This window comes from Plecotus auritus (genome assembly GCF_963455305.1).
Source record: "Plecotus auritus genome assembly, chromosome: 10".
Lineage (NCBI taxonomy): Eukaryota > Metazoa > Chordata > Mammalia > Chiroptera > Vespertilionidae > Plecotus > Plecotus auritus.
This window is the reverse complement of record NC_137785.1, coordinates 15,174,597-15,190,124: the sequence shown is the minus strand read 5'-3', so window position 1 is coordinate 15,190,124 and position 15,528 is coordinate 15,174,597. Positions and strand designations below refer to the sequence as shown.

The following is a 15,528-nucleotide window of genomic DNA, read 5'->3' as shown; positions in this document are numbered from 1 at the left end:
TCAGTCTCCCCTCTGCAAGGAATCTTGGTTCTATCACATGCCTTTGATGCGACTGTGAGGTATGAAGCATCTGTGAGGCCCCCAGGTAAACACTTTGCTCAAGGGTCAGGCACACAGCTCAGGATGTACACTGGGGCTACACTGACATCATTCCCGGACTGAGTTACTGAGCCTTGAAGCTGAAAGTGCTCTGGGAAAGTTGAAGGGGTAGTGGGGAGGGATAAAACATCCACCCAATCATTCAGTAAACATTCATTGGGTATCTACTGTGTTCCAGGCGCTGTTTCTGGTGCTAGGGATACAGCAAGGAACAAAACAGGCAAATCCTAGAGCTGACATTCTAGATTTAAACGTTAAAATACCTTCACTCTCAATTTGCAGAAAATGAGAGAAACCATGTAAGTTTCCTAAAGATCATTATCAACAAAAGCTGTAGAGCTCTCCTGATCCCAAAGCTTCCCTTCCATCCAGAAAAACAACAGGTTCAAGTTCCGCTGGCAGACTTGGGGGTGGGGTGGGAGCCTCAGTTCCCAACTTGCTCCATGGGTAGGGCGGGAATGGCTCTAAGCAGGCCTCAGTTGGCTCCGCCAGAGTAATGGCCAGGAGCGCTGGCCCCTCCCAAACACCCAACCTCCTCTTCCCGGCCGGCCCCGCCCCCGAGACCACGTGACGCGCGGGGGTTTTCCCGTTCCCCTTGTGAGACGTCATGGCGGGGTGAGAGCCAATGGACGCGCAGGCCGGCAGCGCCGGGGAATTCCGCCGCCCCGCCCCCGCCCGCCGCTCGCCCGGCCCGGCCCGCCGCCCCCCGCAACCCCGGGCGCCGCGCGTCCTGCCCGGCCTGCGGCCCCAGCCTTTTGCTGCTCGCCCGACCCGTGATCGTCCGCTGGACCGTGCCGCCCGGCCTGCCCCCTGTGTGTTTTAGTCTGGGCCGGCCTCCGGGCCGTCGGTCCCCACTGGTCTGGCCATGCCGAGTCGCCGCGTCGCCAGACCGTCCGCTGCGCCTGAGCTGGGGGCCTTGGGTAAGCGAGGCCGGGATTCAGCAGAGGAGTCGGACGGGATTGGTGATGCGAGGGTTCTGGGGGTTCCTACAGGAGTCTAGGGGTTTTGTGGGGAGAGTGTGAGGATTCGGGGGATACTGTATTAGAGGGAAGGAAGGAGGCTGAAGATGGTGACAGGGTCTGGCCCAAGGTAAGAGAGAGGCGTCCCACTACAGAGTGAGGAGGGGGCGGGGCCTGATCCTGAGGCAAAGAAGGGGGCGGGGCCCAACTCCAAGGGAGAGGGGCGGGGCCTACTCGGAGAAGGAAGAGTGGGACCAGCTCCTGAGGGGTGGGGGCGGAGCCAGACTCCCTGAGCGTGAGAAGGGGGCGGGGCCATACTCCGAGATGGCAAAAAAGGAGGGGCCTGGCTCACAGAAGGGGCGGGGCCTAACAAGGAAGCAGGGTCCTACTCAGAGTAAGGGGCGGGGCCTGAGGGGGGGAAAAAGGGGACGAAGGCAGACTCCGAGGGGGCGAAGGTAGGGGCTAGACTCTAGTAGAGGGAAAAGTGGGGACTGTTTGGAAAGAGGGGAGGGGCCTTACTCAGAGAAGAAAGAATGGGGAGTGCTTGCCTCAGAGAGTAGTGGCAGGGTCTGAGAAGGGAGAAGGGGACTGGCTTGACACTGAAAAAGTTAAGGATTAGGGTCTGACCCCGAGAGAAGGAAGGGAACGGTAGCTTTCCTAACCGAGGTTGAGGACTCCTAGAGACCCGACCTTAAGGGAGAGAGGGAGCGGGGCCTGAATGTGATGAAAGGGTGGGGTGAAAGGACAGAAACTAAAGAACCTGCTCCCGAGTTAGGGAAGGAGGCAAGGCCAGACTCTGGGCTAGGGGTGAGAAAGGGAGGGGGGCAGGAGAGGAAGAGGGTGGAACTTGACAGATTTCTGAGGGATCTCCATCGCCTCCTGAGACTTGCCTCCCTCCTGCAGGGTCCCCGGACCTCTCCTCGCTCTCGCTGGCCGTTTCCAGGACCACGGGTGAGCAGCCCTCCACAGCTCCTGCCCACCTGCACATTCAGGACAGGGGAGGGGGGAATCCATTGGGCACAGCTTTCCTTGATGGTGTCCTTCCCTGCTCGTCTAGATGGGGGTTCCAGATGCCCCTACCTCCCAGGTGATTAGGAGCTGGACAGGTAAAACTAAGCACCTATTCACACTCTAAGAGGAGTTCTCTGTAGAGATTCACATGGCAGTGCAGAGGGTAATAATCACACTTGCACTTTGGGGCTGCAAGTCACTTCCCCTCTCTGGACCTCAGTGTTCCTCATCTGTAATATGGACATAAAATCAGTATCTTCCCCTTTTAGGAGGATTGACAGGATTCAATGAGCTGATACAGGTAAACTTTCAAAGCAGTGACTGGCGTACAGTAAAGGCTCAATAAGTGTTAACTGTTAGTGGTGCAATAATAGACAGTCCATAACAGTGGTTCTTAAACCTTTATGTGCATTAGAATCACCCTGAGAGCTTGTTAAAACAGATTGTTGGGCCCCACCTCCAGAGTTTCTGATTCAGTAGGTCTAGGATGGGTTCTGAGAGTATATTTCTAGCAAGTTTCCAAGAGATGCTGAGAACCACTGGTCTGTAAGGTCCCTCAGCTCGTGCCACCCAAAATTCAGTGCCGCCCAAGGAAATGCAGAATCATAGCCAAATGAAACATCTCTCTTACTAATATGCGGAGATTTGGAGTGCAGGGATGAGTCCTGTCACCATGGAAACTCAGTGGTCCCAGTGGGCTGAGTCTGAGCCTCTCTCTGGAGGTAGAGTCTTGGGATGGACACAGAAGTGCTGGCCTGGCTGTGGAGGAGGACCTGCGGGTTCTCTAACAGATCTGTGAGTTTGGGTGGTAGTGAGTGGTTGGCGATGGCACTGGGGACAGGTACTGCCCAAACACTGGTTCTGGGCTGGAACAAGGCCGAGACTTTTCTTTCCTGAGACCTAGATCTTTGGTTTCAACTGAGAATAATTTCTGACGTCATCCATTCAATAAATATTTATTGAGTTCCTGTTCTGTACCTGGCTCTGTGCTGGGCAGTGCTGGGGACGCAGCAGTGACTGAAACAGCCTTGGCTCCACCCTCATGGGATTCCCTACCTAGATGTGGAGGCAGACAGGTAAACAATAAATTAAACAAGGGATTATAAAGTGTGATAAAGGCTATGAAGAAATCTTGGGGTCAGTAATATCTCATTGAAGGCTGAGGATGGGAGAACTACTGAGATAGAGTGGGAGGGAAAATTTCCTTCATTTTGATGGGACAGACACATGCAGTGTCCTGGGTATAAACAGCGGCGATGGGGCAGACATGTTCCTCACTCTGTGGTGCTCATAGTCTACAGCCGACAGATACGAATCACTGTAATATAAGGTCATGTCAGATTCTAATGTAAATTATCAAACAAAGGCACCTAACTGTAAGTGACTATAGTGGGGGTTCTAAGGACTATCTTGGATATAGGTCAGGGAAGACCTATCTAGGAGATGACATTTGCAGAGAAGGAGGCCATGCAAAGAACTAGAGGAAGAAAATCCTGGCACAGACCAGCTTGTGCAAAGGCCCGGAGGCAGGGAAGACAACTGGCTTTCTGCTCTCAAATCTGCTCAAGTGTGGCCCATCCTGGCTGCCCTTGGATGACAGCAAGTCTATATGGGAGGTTGTGGGCCAGTGTGGGGTGTTATTTTAGCTGAGCCCAGTATTTCCTGGCTAAAAAAGGATTTTAGATAACAATAATATTAGCTAAGTTTTATGGAGGGCCTCAAATGGTCAGATCCTGTGCTAAGCCATTTCTCTGTGTGATCCTGAATCCTCATGTTAATGCCTGAGACAGGAGCTCAGACCACATTTTAAAGGGAAGAAGGCTCAGAGAGGTTAAGCAACTTGCCCCAGGCCACATAGCCAGTGAGTAACAGCTGGGATTCAAACCAGTATCTGCATGACTCCGCACTGCATGCTCTGAAAGCATGTCTTCTAACAGCCCCATTTTATAAACATACAACTGAGGCCCAGAGATGGGAAGTGGTTTACCCAGTCTACAAAACGTCTCCCAACACTTTGTTTAATAGCAACCAGAATTTATTTTATTTTTTAAAATTATTTTTTAATATATTTTTATTGATTTCGGTGAGGAAGGGAGAGGGAGAGAGAGACAGAAACATCAATGATGAGAGAGAATCACTGATTGGCTGCCTCCGGCACAAAATCCCCACTGGGATCGAGCCCGCAACCCAGGCATATGCCCTGACCAGAACCAAACTGGGAACCCTTCAGTGCGCAGGCCAGTGCTCTGTCCAGCATTTATATAGCACCTACTATTGTGGCAGTTCCAATTGCTTCCCATATAGTATTAGCTGATTTAATTTTCATAACAGCCCAATGAGGCAGACATTATTGTGTCCGTTTTATAGATGAGGAAACCAAGGCACAAATGAATTAAGTAAGGGGCTTAGGGACACATAGCAAGCAAGTAGCAGAGCCAGAATTGGAACTGAGGCAGTCCAGAGCTCTGGTCATTGTTGCCCGGGGCCTCAGTTTCCCCCTGCGGCGTAGGAGCTCCTTAAGGGCTCAGACAAAGTCTAACTCATCTTTGGGCCCCCAGGTCGTTCAGTATAGATGCCTAAGATTTTTCCAAGTTCAAACGACTTGAGGCTGTCCTGCCAGTGATCTGCAGCATGTCCCATCCTCTCTCCCAGCCTCCGTGTCCCCATCTACCAAGTGAGGGTGTCTTCCCCACCCTGTTGATGTCACAGATTAAATGAGATAAAGGGTGCAAGAACACTGCTTTCCAAGGAGCAAAGGTCTGGCTACCAGGAGCCACTCCCCGAGAGTTGAGGAGGAGGACAGGTCTGGCATCAGGCTGGTCGGTGTCCAAGGCCAATGGCCAGTGCAGGCAGCCCGGGGTGGGGCGTCGGGCCCAGCCTGCCAGCGCTTGCTGTGTGACTCCAGGCTCACTTATCCCTGTGAGGTTCCCCTTGTCCTGTCTGTGGAATAAAGGCAGGTTGGTTTTGGTTTCTCCACGGCCCCTTCTAGGGCTGAGGTGATAAGGGTTCCCCAGCATTACTATCCCTCCTCCCTCAGGAAGTGGGGGTGAATCCAGGATGGCGGGTGGGCACTGCTGGGGGACTAGCCTATGATGCAGAGTGGGTGGCTGCCTGGAGGAGGAGGTTCGGCCTCCTGGGATCTTCAGACACCAGCCAGTGACTTTCAGGGGCCTAGGGTCTGCTGTAGGGAGAGAGCACCCCCACCTTTTGTTTAGAATCTTTGGTGTCCATTTTCCCCCTGGTTATAAGACCCTCGGCTTTTCCTCCAATTCCCAACAACACTTCATCATCCCTGGCCTAAATGTTTTTTGGGGAGACATTTGAGGGGACCCTGACCCTGGGACCCCCAACATTGGGAGCTAAATAGAAGGTAGCCAGGAGAAGGTGTGGGGGTTGGGGTTTAGCACCCCTGGGAGTCAGAGCCCAGTTTCTCAGGAGGAGGGAGGGGGAGGGTACCAAGAAAGGATGAGGTGGGGAACCTGTCTTAAAAATGAAACTTTTGACCACTTAACTGGACCTCACCTTTCTCTCTTTCTCTTTCTCTTTCTCTTTCTCTTTCTCTTTCTCCCACAGATGAATTGGGTGAGTATCACAGGGCACGTCTGAGGGAGGCTGAGGAGTCCGATGCTCACAGACAGAGAGCTTGGTCTTCCTTGTTGGGGTGCTGAGGGGAGGGTCACAATGTGACTTCTGGGACTGTTGGGACATTTTAACAGTCATGTTTCCAAGGTATTAGTGGTGCGTGACACCTGGCAAAGGCTGTAATGGCAGCTGCCATTCGTGTCACTATTCATCCCTTCAGTGAGTTGTACTGAGCACCTGCCACTGTACTGAGCATGTGCCAGGCTGTTCCAGGCACCGGGGATTCAGTCACAGACCAAAGTGCCCTCTGGAGCTGACACTCTAGTGGGGGAGACAGTAGAAAAAGGAGGAAATGAATAAGATAAGGTTAGACTGGACAAAGGGCTGTGAAGGAAATAAAACAGGTAGAGAGATGGCATTAGATGGGGCCTTTCTGGTGGTGGCATTTGAGCGAAGACCAGAGGACGAGGAGACAGCAGGGGTTGAATGAGGGGAAGCGTGGAACAGGCAGATGGAGGAGCAAGCGGGCCAGGCTTGGTGGTGCAAGCAACAGAAAAAAGAGTGGATCCGTGTAAGAGGGGGTGGCGGGAGGGCCCAGCACAGCAGGAACCAGGCCACAGCAAGGCTCTCTGCCAGCACCAGAGGTGTGGGGTTTTGTTTTTGTTTTGCTTTTCTGAGATGAATGGGATTTGGAGAAGGTTTTATATGGGGAGGTGTTGACTTTGACTTTAAGGGAGATGGAAGCACTTGAGGCTTCGGACAGGCGACCTCTCTGGCTGTGTGTGGGGGACAGACTGGGGGAACAGGAGTGGTGGTTCCGATGGAAGACATGGAGGGTGGACCAGGAGGCAGTGGGGGTGGAGAGAATTGAGGAAGAGGCAGAAGCTCATGCATGGGATTTGCGGATGTGGGATCATGAGCAACTAACACAGATGTGCACCCTCCTAGCTTGAGCACGTGGTGGGTGGTGGTGCTCTTAGGGAGGACAGTGGACATGCAGGTGCAGGGGAAGGAGAAACCAGACTGCCCCTTCTGCCCCCGGGTCTCTGGCTTCAAGAACTGGGGACAGCAGGGGCTTTTGTGTGTTTTGGCTTTGTGGCCCCGGCATTCTGCCCACAAGAAATGAATGGATTGGGAGAGGCGGGAGAGGCATGGATCTGGGGGCCATCAAGCCTTTTCTTTTTATAACCGTCTTTTGCTTCTCCCGCAGAGATCATCGATGAGTACATCAAGGAGAACGGCTTCGGCCTGGAGGTGGCGCCGTCAGGCCCGGGAGAGGGGCTGACGCGCCTGGTGTCTCGCGGGGCAACCTCCCTGAGCACCGTCACCCTGGGCCCCGCCGCGCCCCCGGCCACGCCGCCGCCCTGGGGCTGCCCCTTGAGCCGGCTCGGGCCCTCGGCCCCAGGCGCCGGGCCGCGGCCGCACCTGGTCATCATCGAGCAGCCCAAGCAGCGCGGCATGCGCTTCCGCTACGAGTGCGAGGGCCGCTCCGCCGGCAGCATCCTCGGGGAGAGCAGCACCGAGGCCAGCAAGACGCTGCCCGCCATCGAGGTGGGGCCCGGGGCCGGTGGGGCTCGCGCTTCCCCGCCCCAAGATTCGCATCGCGTGTATTGAGTCATGTATTTGATGGTGGTTATTAGTCTCGCTGTTGCTATTGTTGGAGCTGGCAATACTGTCACGTGACCCCACATGCAAAAGGACCTTCAGAGAGAGGCTTCTTCCCAGCACTTTGGCAGTCTTGATGCAAACTACGCGGGGCGGGGCGGGGGGGAGAGGGGGGCTGGGAATAGCCTGGTCACGAACGAGGCCTTAAGCATCAGATTGCCTGGGTTGGAATCCCTGTTCAGCCATGTGCTAACTGTGCAGCCTTGGGCAGGTTACGCAGCCCCACTGTGTCTCAGTTTCCTCCTCTAGGAAATGGGATGGTAATAATAACCAGCCAGCTGGGGCTGTTGGGAGGAGTGAATGAGTTCATCATACATGCTAAGGACCTCCTGCTGGTAAGTGCTCAATAGAGTTGAGCTGCTGGTACTATTATATTATCACTAGAGGCCCAGGTCCTGCCCGCCTCGCCAGTCCCTGTCCGTCAGACCCCAACAGCAAGCCAACCTACTGGTGGGAGCATCTGCCCCCTGGTTGTCAGTGTGTGTCATAGCTACTGGTCCAACAGTTGCTTAGGCTTTTATATATATAGATCATCATTGCTCTAAGGCCTGGCCATTCCACTCTCAGGAATTTATAGTGTAGCTATGTCTGTATCTGGGCCAGGGGTGGGCAAACTTTTTGACTCGAGGGCCACAATGGGTTCTTAAACTGGACCGGAGGGCCGGAACAAAAGCATGGATGGAGTGTTTGTGTGAACTAATATAAATTCAAAGTAAAGGAGCGGAGGGGAGAGCAAGAGAACCCTCCGCTCTTTTGGCTCCGCAGGCCAGATAGAACAGCCGAACGGGCCAGATCCGGCCCACGGGCCGTAGTTTGCCCACGGCTGGTCTGGGTGCACAGAGGGATGTACGAGGTTATCCAGTGTAGCCTTGTTTGCATGAGAAGAAGGACATTTCAGTGTGCATCAGTCAGGGAGGGACTGGTAAACGAATCAACAAACAGCTACGCATCAGAATTCTGTGCAGCTGTAACACATATATCTGTGTAGTGTAAAGATAAATATAAATACGTACGGTTAATACAGAAAAAATCTTAAATGAAGACTCCATCAGGTACTGATGTGGAAGTATTTCCAAGATATATTAACAATCCCTCACCCAAAATGGAGGAGGGTAGGGTATGATACTGGCTTTTGTGTTAAGAGAGGGAAAATAAGATTTTAATTTTGTATATGTGAGTATGCACATAAAGAATCTCTGGAAGGAAAAACAAAAATTAATAGAAGTGATTACTTTTGGGGAGGAGTGCTCTGATAGGTACAGGTAAGGCGTGTGTTTTTTAAACTATATACATCATTTTGTTTTAAATATTTGAGTCATATAACGTGGTTCAAAATGTTTGAAAATATAAAGATTTATATTAACAGAATTTAAGTTAAAATGAACAGAAAGCACTTCCCCCCCAGAGGTAACCATTGTTATCAGTATCTCATATGTCCTTCCAGCAGGATTTTGATTTTACAGGTAAACATATACATACATAAATACCATCCCCCTTTTTGTACATAGAGGGGAGCATGACATATACACTGAGTGGCCAGATTATTATGATCTTGAATGCATAATAATCTGGCCATCAGTATATATATATATTAGAGACCCAGTGCATGAATTTGTGCATGGGTGGGGCCTGGCCAGCCTGGCCAGGGGGAGGGGCATGGGCGGTTGGCTGGCCTGCCTGCTGGTCGAACTCCTGGTCGAGGGGACAATTTGCATATTGGCCTTTTATTATATAAGACTAGAGGCCCGGTGCACAAAATTCGTGCACGGGGGGGGGGGGGTTGTCCCTCAGCCCAGCCTGCACCCTCTCCAATCTGGGACCCCTCGAGGGATGTCTGACTGCCCGTTTAGGCCCGATCTTACCAGGATCAGTCGGACATCCCTCTCACAATCCAGGCAGTAGGACATCCCTCTCACAATCCAGGACTGCTGGCTCCCAACTGCTCGCCTGCCTGCCTGCCTGATTGCCCCTAACCACTTCTGCCTGCCAGCCTGATCACCCCCAACCACTCCCCTGCCAGTCTGATTGATGCCTAACTGCTCCCCTGACAGCCTGTTTTCCCCTAACTCGACGCCATGGCGACAACACAGGCGTCCTGCCCCGCCCCCAGCTGCTTGGCACCTGTGTATGCAAATTAATCCTCCATCTTTGTTGGGTTAATTTGCATACTCGCTCCTGATTGGCTGGTGGGCATCACGAAGGTACGGTCAGTTAGCATGTTGCTCTTTTATTAGTGTAGAGTAGAGGCCCAGTGCGCATGAAATCATGTGCGAGTAGCTCGCTTCCGCTTGCCTCAGCTGGCCGCCCTGCCCATCGCTGCTCGTAGCTTGCTGCCCTGCCCTCCACAGCTCGTAGCCCTCCGCTGCTCGTAGCTCTCCACCGCTAGTAGCTCGCGGTGAGAACTGCCTACATGAGAGCTGCTGCTCACGGGCGGGGGCGGGGGGAGGAGGGACTGAGAGGTACTCAATGCACCTCCTGATGACCGGTCATTACGGCGTTACAGCATCACAGCCACAGGCCTTTTATAATATGGATAGACTTAGTGTTAGATGATTTTGCCCAACTGTAGGCTAATGTAAGTGTTCTGAGCACATTTAAGGTAGGCCGGGCTAAGCTATGATGTTCTGTATGTGCATTAAATGCATTTTCAACCTGATATTTTCACCCTACACTGGGACGTTTATCGGGACGTAGCCTCATTGTAAGTTCGTAAGTCGAGGAGCATCTGTATAGTATATGTTCTGTGCTGTGCTTTTTTTAACTTAAGAATGTATCTTGGCCCTGTCCAGGTAGCTTGGTTGGTTGGAGCATCATCCTGTACAGCAAAAGGTTGTGGGTTCAATTTCCTGGTCAGGGAACATACCTCATTGTGTGTTTGATCCCTGGTCGGGGCCTGTGTGGGAGGCAAACAATTGGTGTTCCCCTCTCACATCGATGTTTCTCTCTCTCTCTCTCTTTCTCTCTTTCTCTCTCCCTCTCCCCTCCCCCTTCCTCTCTCTCTAAAAATCAATAAACATACCTTCAGGTGAGAAAAAAAAGGATATATCTTGGAGCTCAGCTCACACTAGCATGTATAAGCTGCCCTCTGCTCTTTTCCATGGGGTCCGTAGTGTGGGGGTGTGGTAATTTCTTGTGCAGTGACTTATTGGTGGGCAGTTACGTTACTTCCAGTCTCCTGCTGTTTTTTATAAGCAGGGCTGTAGAAAACGACACGGTTCACCTACTGTTTCCTTCATTTGTGTCACTCACATAACTTCTTGAAGTGGAATTGCTGGTCACAATAATTTGATGGATTTTGCCCACTTGTCCTCCCTGGGGATTGTATCCATGACTGTTTTCCCAGTGATGTCTGAGGCCTGGTTCCTTGCGCTTTCCCAATACGGAGCCTTCATGTGCTTCGGGATCTTTGCCCAACTGTTTACTGAACCTCCATCGGGTACTAACCGTTCCCCCCGCCCAGCTTCTCCCTGACCTCCAGCTTCCTTCCCAGTCACCAGCTGTCAGGCTCCTCCAAACCCCCCACCCCACCCCGCACAAGGCCGCCAGAAGAGTCCTGTTAAATTGCACATCTGCTCCTCTCCCCGGCTCACAACCCTCCCCGCCTCCCCAGTGCGCACCTAAAGAAGCCCAAGCCCCTTCCTGGGCCTCCAAGACCTCATTGTCTGGCCCATTTCCACCCATCCCCTCCTCACTCACCACCGTCCAGCACCAGGCCTTCGCACATGCTGTTCCTTCTACCTGGAGTGCTTTCCTCCTGCAGCCTGGTCACACCCTACTCACCCTTGAGGCCACAGCCCATCTCAGGGCCGGAGCTCCCTGGGGTGAGGTCTCCTGCCTCTCTGCCTCTGCCTCTCCCTCAGTGGGATTTGTATTCGTGGGTTTACTTGGGTGACTAGCAGAGCAGCCTTGTCCTTCCCCACAAGTTTGGGATTTTTAGGGTCAAAAAGACTTGGATTTGAGTTCTGCCTCTGCCACTTACCAGCTCTGTGAATTGGGACAAGCCCAGGGCTTTTCTGGGCCTCGGTTTCCTCATCTGTGAAATAGAGATAAAGCTCCTGCGCGTTGGACGCTGTGAGGACGCCAGGGAGATGGTCTGGCACTGGCATGCTGCCCCCCTACACAGCTAGATGGCTGTAGTTATTTGATTTGTCTCCAGCCATCATGGCCTAAAGCAGCCTGCAGTCAGCCAGACATTCTGGTTAAGAGAATGATTTCCTTTGAAACATATATTCCCAGTCACTGGATTTTCAGGAAGGAGGTAAATGTGGTGCGCTGATGGGCAATCATAGCCCCGTGTTTATCTTTAAGCATTTTGTCTGTTTATTTAATTTGATAGGGGATTCTTTTCAACTCTGTCTCAACTTTTTCTTTTGAAAAATGTTAAACCTACATAAAATAGATAAGAACAGTGCAATGAACACCCATCGCCTTTTACATTTGTTTTGTGTTTCTCTCTCTTTATGTGGACATTTATGCATTTTAAAAAATGTATTGATTTTTGAGAGAAACAGAAAGGGAAAGAGAGAGAGAGAAACATCGATTTGTAGTTCCACTTATTTCTGCTTTTAGTGGTTGTTTCTTGTACGTGCCCTGACCAGATATCTAACCCGAAACCTAGGCGTATCAGGACGACGCTCTGACCAATAGAGCTCCCCGGCCAGGCCCCAAAACATTTTGTATCGCTCTTGTTTTGTTGTTTGCTTATTTCATAACCAGTCTGGGATCACATGCTGCATTTATCAGGTCTTGCTAAGGTCTGAATATTAGTGTCCCCCAAATTCACATGTTGCAATCCTAACCTCCAAGGTGATGGTATTAGGAGGTGGGAGCCTTTGGGGTGATTAAGTCATGAGAGTAGAGCCCTTTGGGGTGATTAGAAAAGAGGCCCCAGGCATCCCACCGCCCAGGATCTGCAAGCTAGGAGCCCGAGTGCCCGTGCCCATTTGGACTTCCACAATCAGAGATGGCAGCAAAGACGACATCATCGGAAACTACTACGCCTTGGTCTCGTCATCCAGTATATGCAAGATACTGGCAACATTATTATCAAGCAATGGCTTGGATGCGAAGCCGCCAGAATGCCTATCGGAAGGCCGGGGAGTCTTATTTCAGTTCCCCCTGGTACTTCACTCCAGGAGGTCTTCCCCAGGGCTTTTATGCTAACAAAGGTAGATCCCCTCAGTCCTTCTATGACCATCACTTGTCCTCCAGGACTCCCACTGTGGTTATTCACATTCTCCAAGGTCTGGGCAGCGTCCTCCTGAAAGCACGAGCGAAGACCTGTCTTGGACCACAGAAGAGGAGGCGGAGGCCGACTCAGATGATGAGGTGGAGTGTGACCTGAGCAACATGGAGATCACCGAGGAGCTCCGCCAGTACTTTGCAGAGACCGAGAGGCACAGGGAGGAGCGGCGGCTGCGGCAGCAGCAGCTGGACGCGCAGCGCCTGGAGGACTATGTGAACTCCGACCACGACCTGTATTACAAGACGCGCCGCTCCATGGAGCCCCCCTCCGAGAGCCCCAGCGAGAGGCGCCAGGCCCAGATAAAGCGCTTGTATGGGGACAGCGCCGCCAAGATCCAGGCCATGGAGGCCACCGTGCAGCTGAACTTTAACAAGCACTTTGACCGAAAGCGGCCCAAGTACTGGCCGGTCATTCTGCTGAAGTTCTGAGTCTTGGGCCCTGGGCCCCCAGCCATCACCCCTTTCCACTGGGATTTGCTCCTTCATCTGCTTATGTGCATTTTTCTCAGGGAAAGGGGACTTTGTCCTGAGAAATCAGCATGTTCACCAAAGTGCCAGTGGGCCTGTTACGTGGCGGGGGGGTGGGGGGGGTGAGGGGAGGGGCTGGGAGGGAGGAGGATAATCTTATATAATTTAGAGCTAATATGCTAATTAGACCGAATGGCTGAACGACCTTCCAGACGAAGCTGGGGCTGTAAGAGCTGGCTCAAGCTGCAAGGGGCTGCTAGGGCCGAGCCCCTTACACAAATTTGTGCATCGGGCCTCTAGTGTAATATAGCAGCCTTTTTTAAGCAGCAGGATGTATACTGTTGCCTGCTTGCAAGATTTTTCTTTTGACATAAAATGATCATTTCATATGCAAAAAAAAAAAAAGAAGAAGAAGAAGAAAAGAGGCCCCAGCCCTGATCGGGTAGCTCAGTTGACTAGAGTGTCATCCCGATGCACCAAGGTTGTGGGTTCGATCCCTGGTCAGGGTACATATAAGAATCCACTGAATGCATGAATGAGTGGAACAGCAAATCAAAATTTCTTTCTCTCTCTCTCCTTTTCCTTTCGCCTTCCCTCCTTTCCTCTCTCTCTAAACTCAGTAAATAGAAAAAAAATTTTAAATGCATCTTTTTAAAAAAAGAAAGAAAAGAGGCCCCAGAGAGCTCGCTTTCCCCTTGTACCATGTGAGGAAGACAGCGAGAAGTCTCGGCAGTCTGCAGTCTGGAAAGGGTCTTGACCATGTTGGCACCTTGACCTTGGACTTCCAGTCTCCAGAACTGTGAGAAAAATCTATTGTTTATCAGCCACCCGGTTCATGGCACTTTGTTAAGCATGATTGGACTAAGGCAGGTGTCTTTTGGCCTCAGTGTGTCTTTGTGTTTCGGGATGTGGCCCTTTGTGGAGGACAGGACAGATGTTCTGTTCAGTGTCCCACATTCTGGGTTTGTTGGCTGTCCTCAGATTACATCAGGTTATTTGTCTTGGAGGGAATACCACAGCTCGGTGTCTATCTCGGTGTCTCCCATCAAAGGACATGGGGTGGCAGTTTGTCCCAATTCAGCGATGCTGAGACGGATCCTGTGGTTAAGGTGATGCATGAGTCTGCTCAGGCGGCCATAACAAAATGCCACAGACGGGTGGCTTGAACAACATAAATTTATTTCTCACGGTTCTGGAGGCTGCAAGTCGAAGACGGAGGTGTTGGCCAGGTTGGTTTCCTCTGAGGCCTCTCTCCTTGGCTTGTAGACAGCCCCGCTGACTGTGTTCTCAAATGGTCTTTCTCGGTGTCACACTTGTCTGGTGTCTCTTTGTGTGTTCAAATGGCCTCTTCTTTTATTATTATTACTAGAGGCCCGATGCACAAAGATTCGTGCAAGAACAGGCCTTCCTTCCCCTGGCTGCCGGCACCACCTTCACTCCCGTCGGAGCTGCCTTTCCCCCTTCCCACGCTGCTCAGAGGCCTGGAGTGGCTGGGGCGGTGTGGAACGCCTGTGTCGTCACCATGGCAATGATGCAAGCGTCCCGCCCCGCCCCCGGCTGCTCGGTGCCTGCATATGCAAATTAACCCGCCATCTTTGTTGTGTTAATTTTCATACTCACTCCTGATTGGCTGGTGGGCGTTGCAAAGGTACGGTCAATTTGTATGTTTCTCTTTTATTAGTGTAGATTGGTGGTCGGCAAACTCATTAGTCAACAGAGCCAAATATCAACAGTACAACGATTGAAATTTCTTTTGAGAGCCAAATTTTTTAAACTTCTTCTAATGCCACTTCTTCAAAATAGACTCGCCCAGGCCGTGGTATTTTGTGGAAGAGCCACACTCAAGGGGCCAAAGAGCTGCATGTGGCTCATGAGCCGCAGTTTGCCAAACACTGGTGTAGATTATTTTTAAAATCCTCACCTGAGGATATGTTTTTATTGATTTTAGAGAAGGCAGAGAGAGAGAAAAGGAGAAACATTGATGTGAGAGAGAAATATCAATCAGTTGCCTCCTGCATGCACCCCGACCTTAGTATGTGCCCTGACTGAGAACTGAACCCGCCACCTTTTGGTGATGATGCTCCAACCTACTGAGCCACCTGGCCAGGCAAATGACCTCTTCTTATAAGGAGACCAGGCAAATTGGATCAGGGCCTACCCTAATGGCTCTTTAACTTAACTCTTTAAACACTCTGTCTCCAAATATAGTCACATTCTGAGGGAGTGGGGGTGGGGATTTAAATATGAATCCAGGGGGACACAATTCAGCCCATCACAGGTCGAGACTGCCAGATCTCTCCTTTGTAAAGGTGCAGCTTTCCCTTCGTAATGATGAGTTATCTGTGGGATGCTACTTGTAGGCTGTGTTTTCTCTGCTTCTTATTTCTAAGTCTTTCCGGGCAATTATTTGGGCTCGGTGTTGGTTTTGATTTCAGAGAGTTAGAACAGTAAATGCCCAACTGTTTCTGACTCTGGATTTAGGATTATTTTTGTCCCCATT

At 51.5% G+C, this 15,528-nt stretch overlaps 1 protein-coding gene and 1 pseudogene across 3 annotated transcripts in view; both read left to right on the top strand.

Annotated features, from left to right (window-relative positions):
- Positions 1–949: 949 nt before the first annotated feature.
- RELB (RELB proto-oncogene, NF-kB subunit) overlaps positions 950–15,528 on the top strand; it is a 33,188-nt gene continuing 18,609 nt past the window's right edge. Inside the window, exons 1-3 of one of the 2 annotated variants that reach the window (XM_080643823.1) lie at positions 950–1,019; positions 1,962–2,009; positions 6,862–7,202. In XM_080643823.1, coding sequence (XP_080499949.1) covers positions 965–1,019; positions 1,962–2,009; positions 6,862–7,202 — 444 coding nt within the window. In that variant the 5' untranslated portion in view covers positions 950–964. Of the gene's footprint in view, positions 1,020–1,449; positions 1,514–1,961; positions 2,014–6,861; positions 7,203–15,528 lie in introns of those variants that run through there. The other variant, XM_080643822.1, reaches the window with a different exon arrangement.
- LOC308235702 (gem-associated protein 8-like) lies at positions 12,280–12,989 on the top strand (annotated as a pseudogene). The gene has a single exon. The product of its transcript is annotated as a gem-associated protein 8-like (transcript).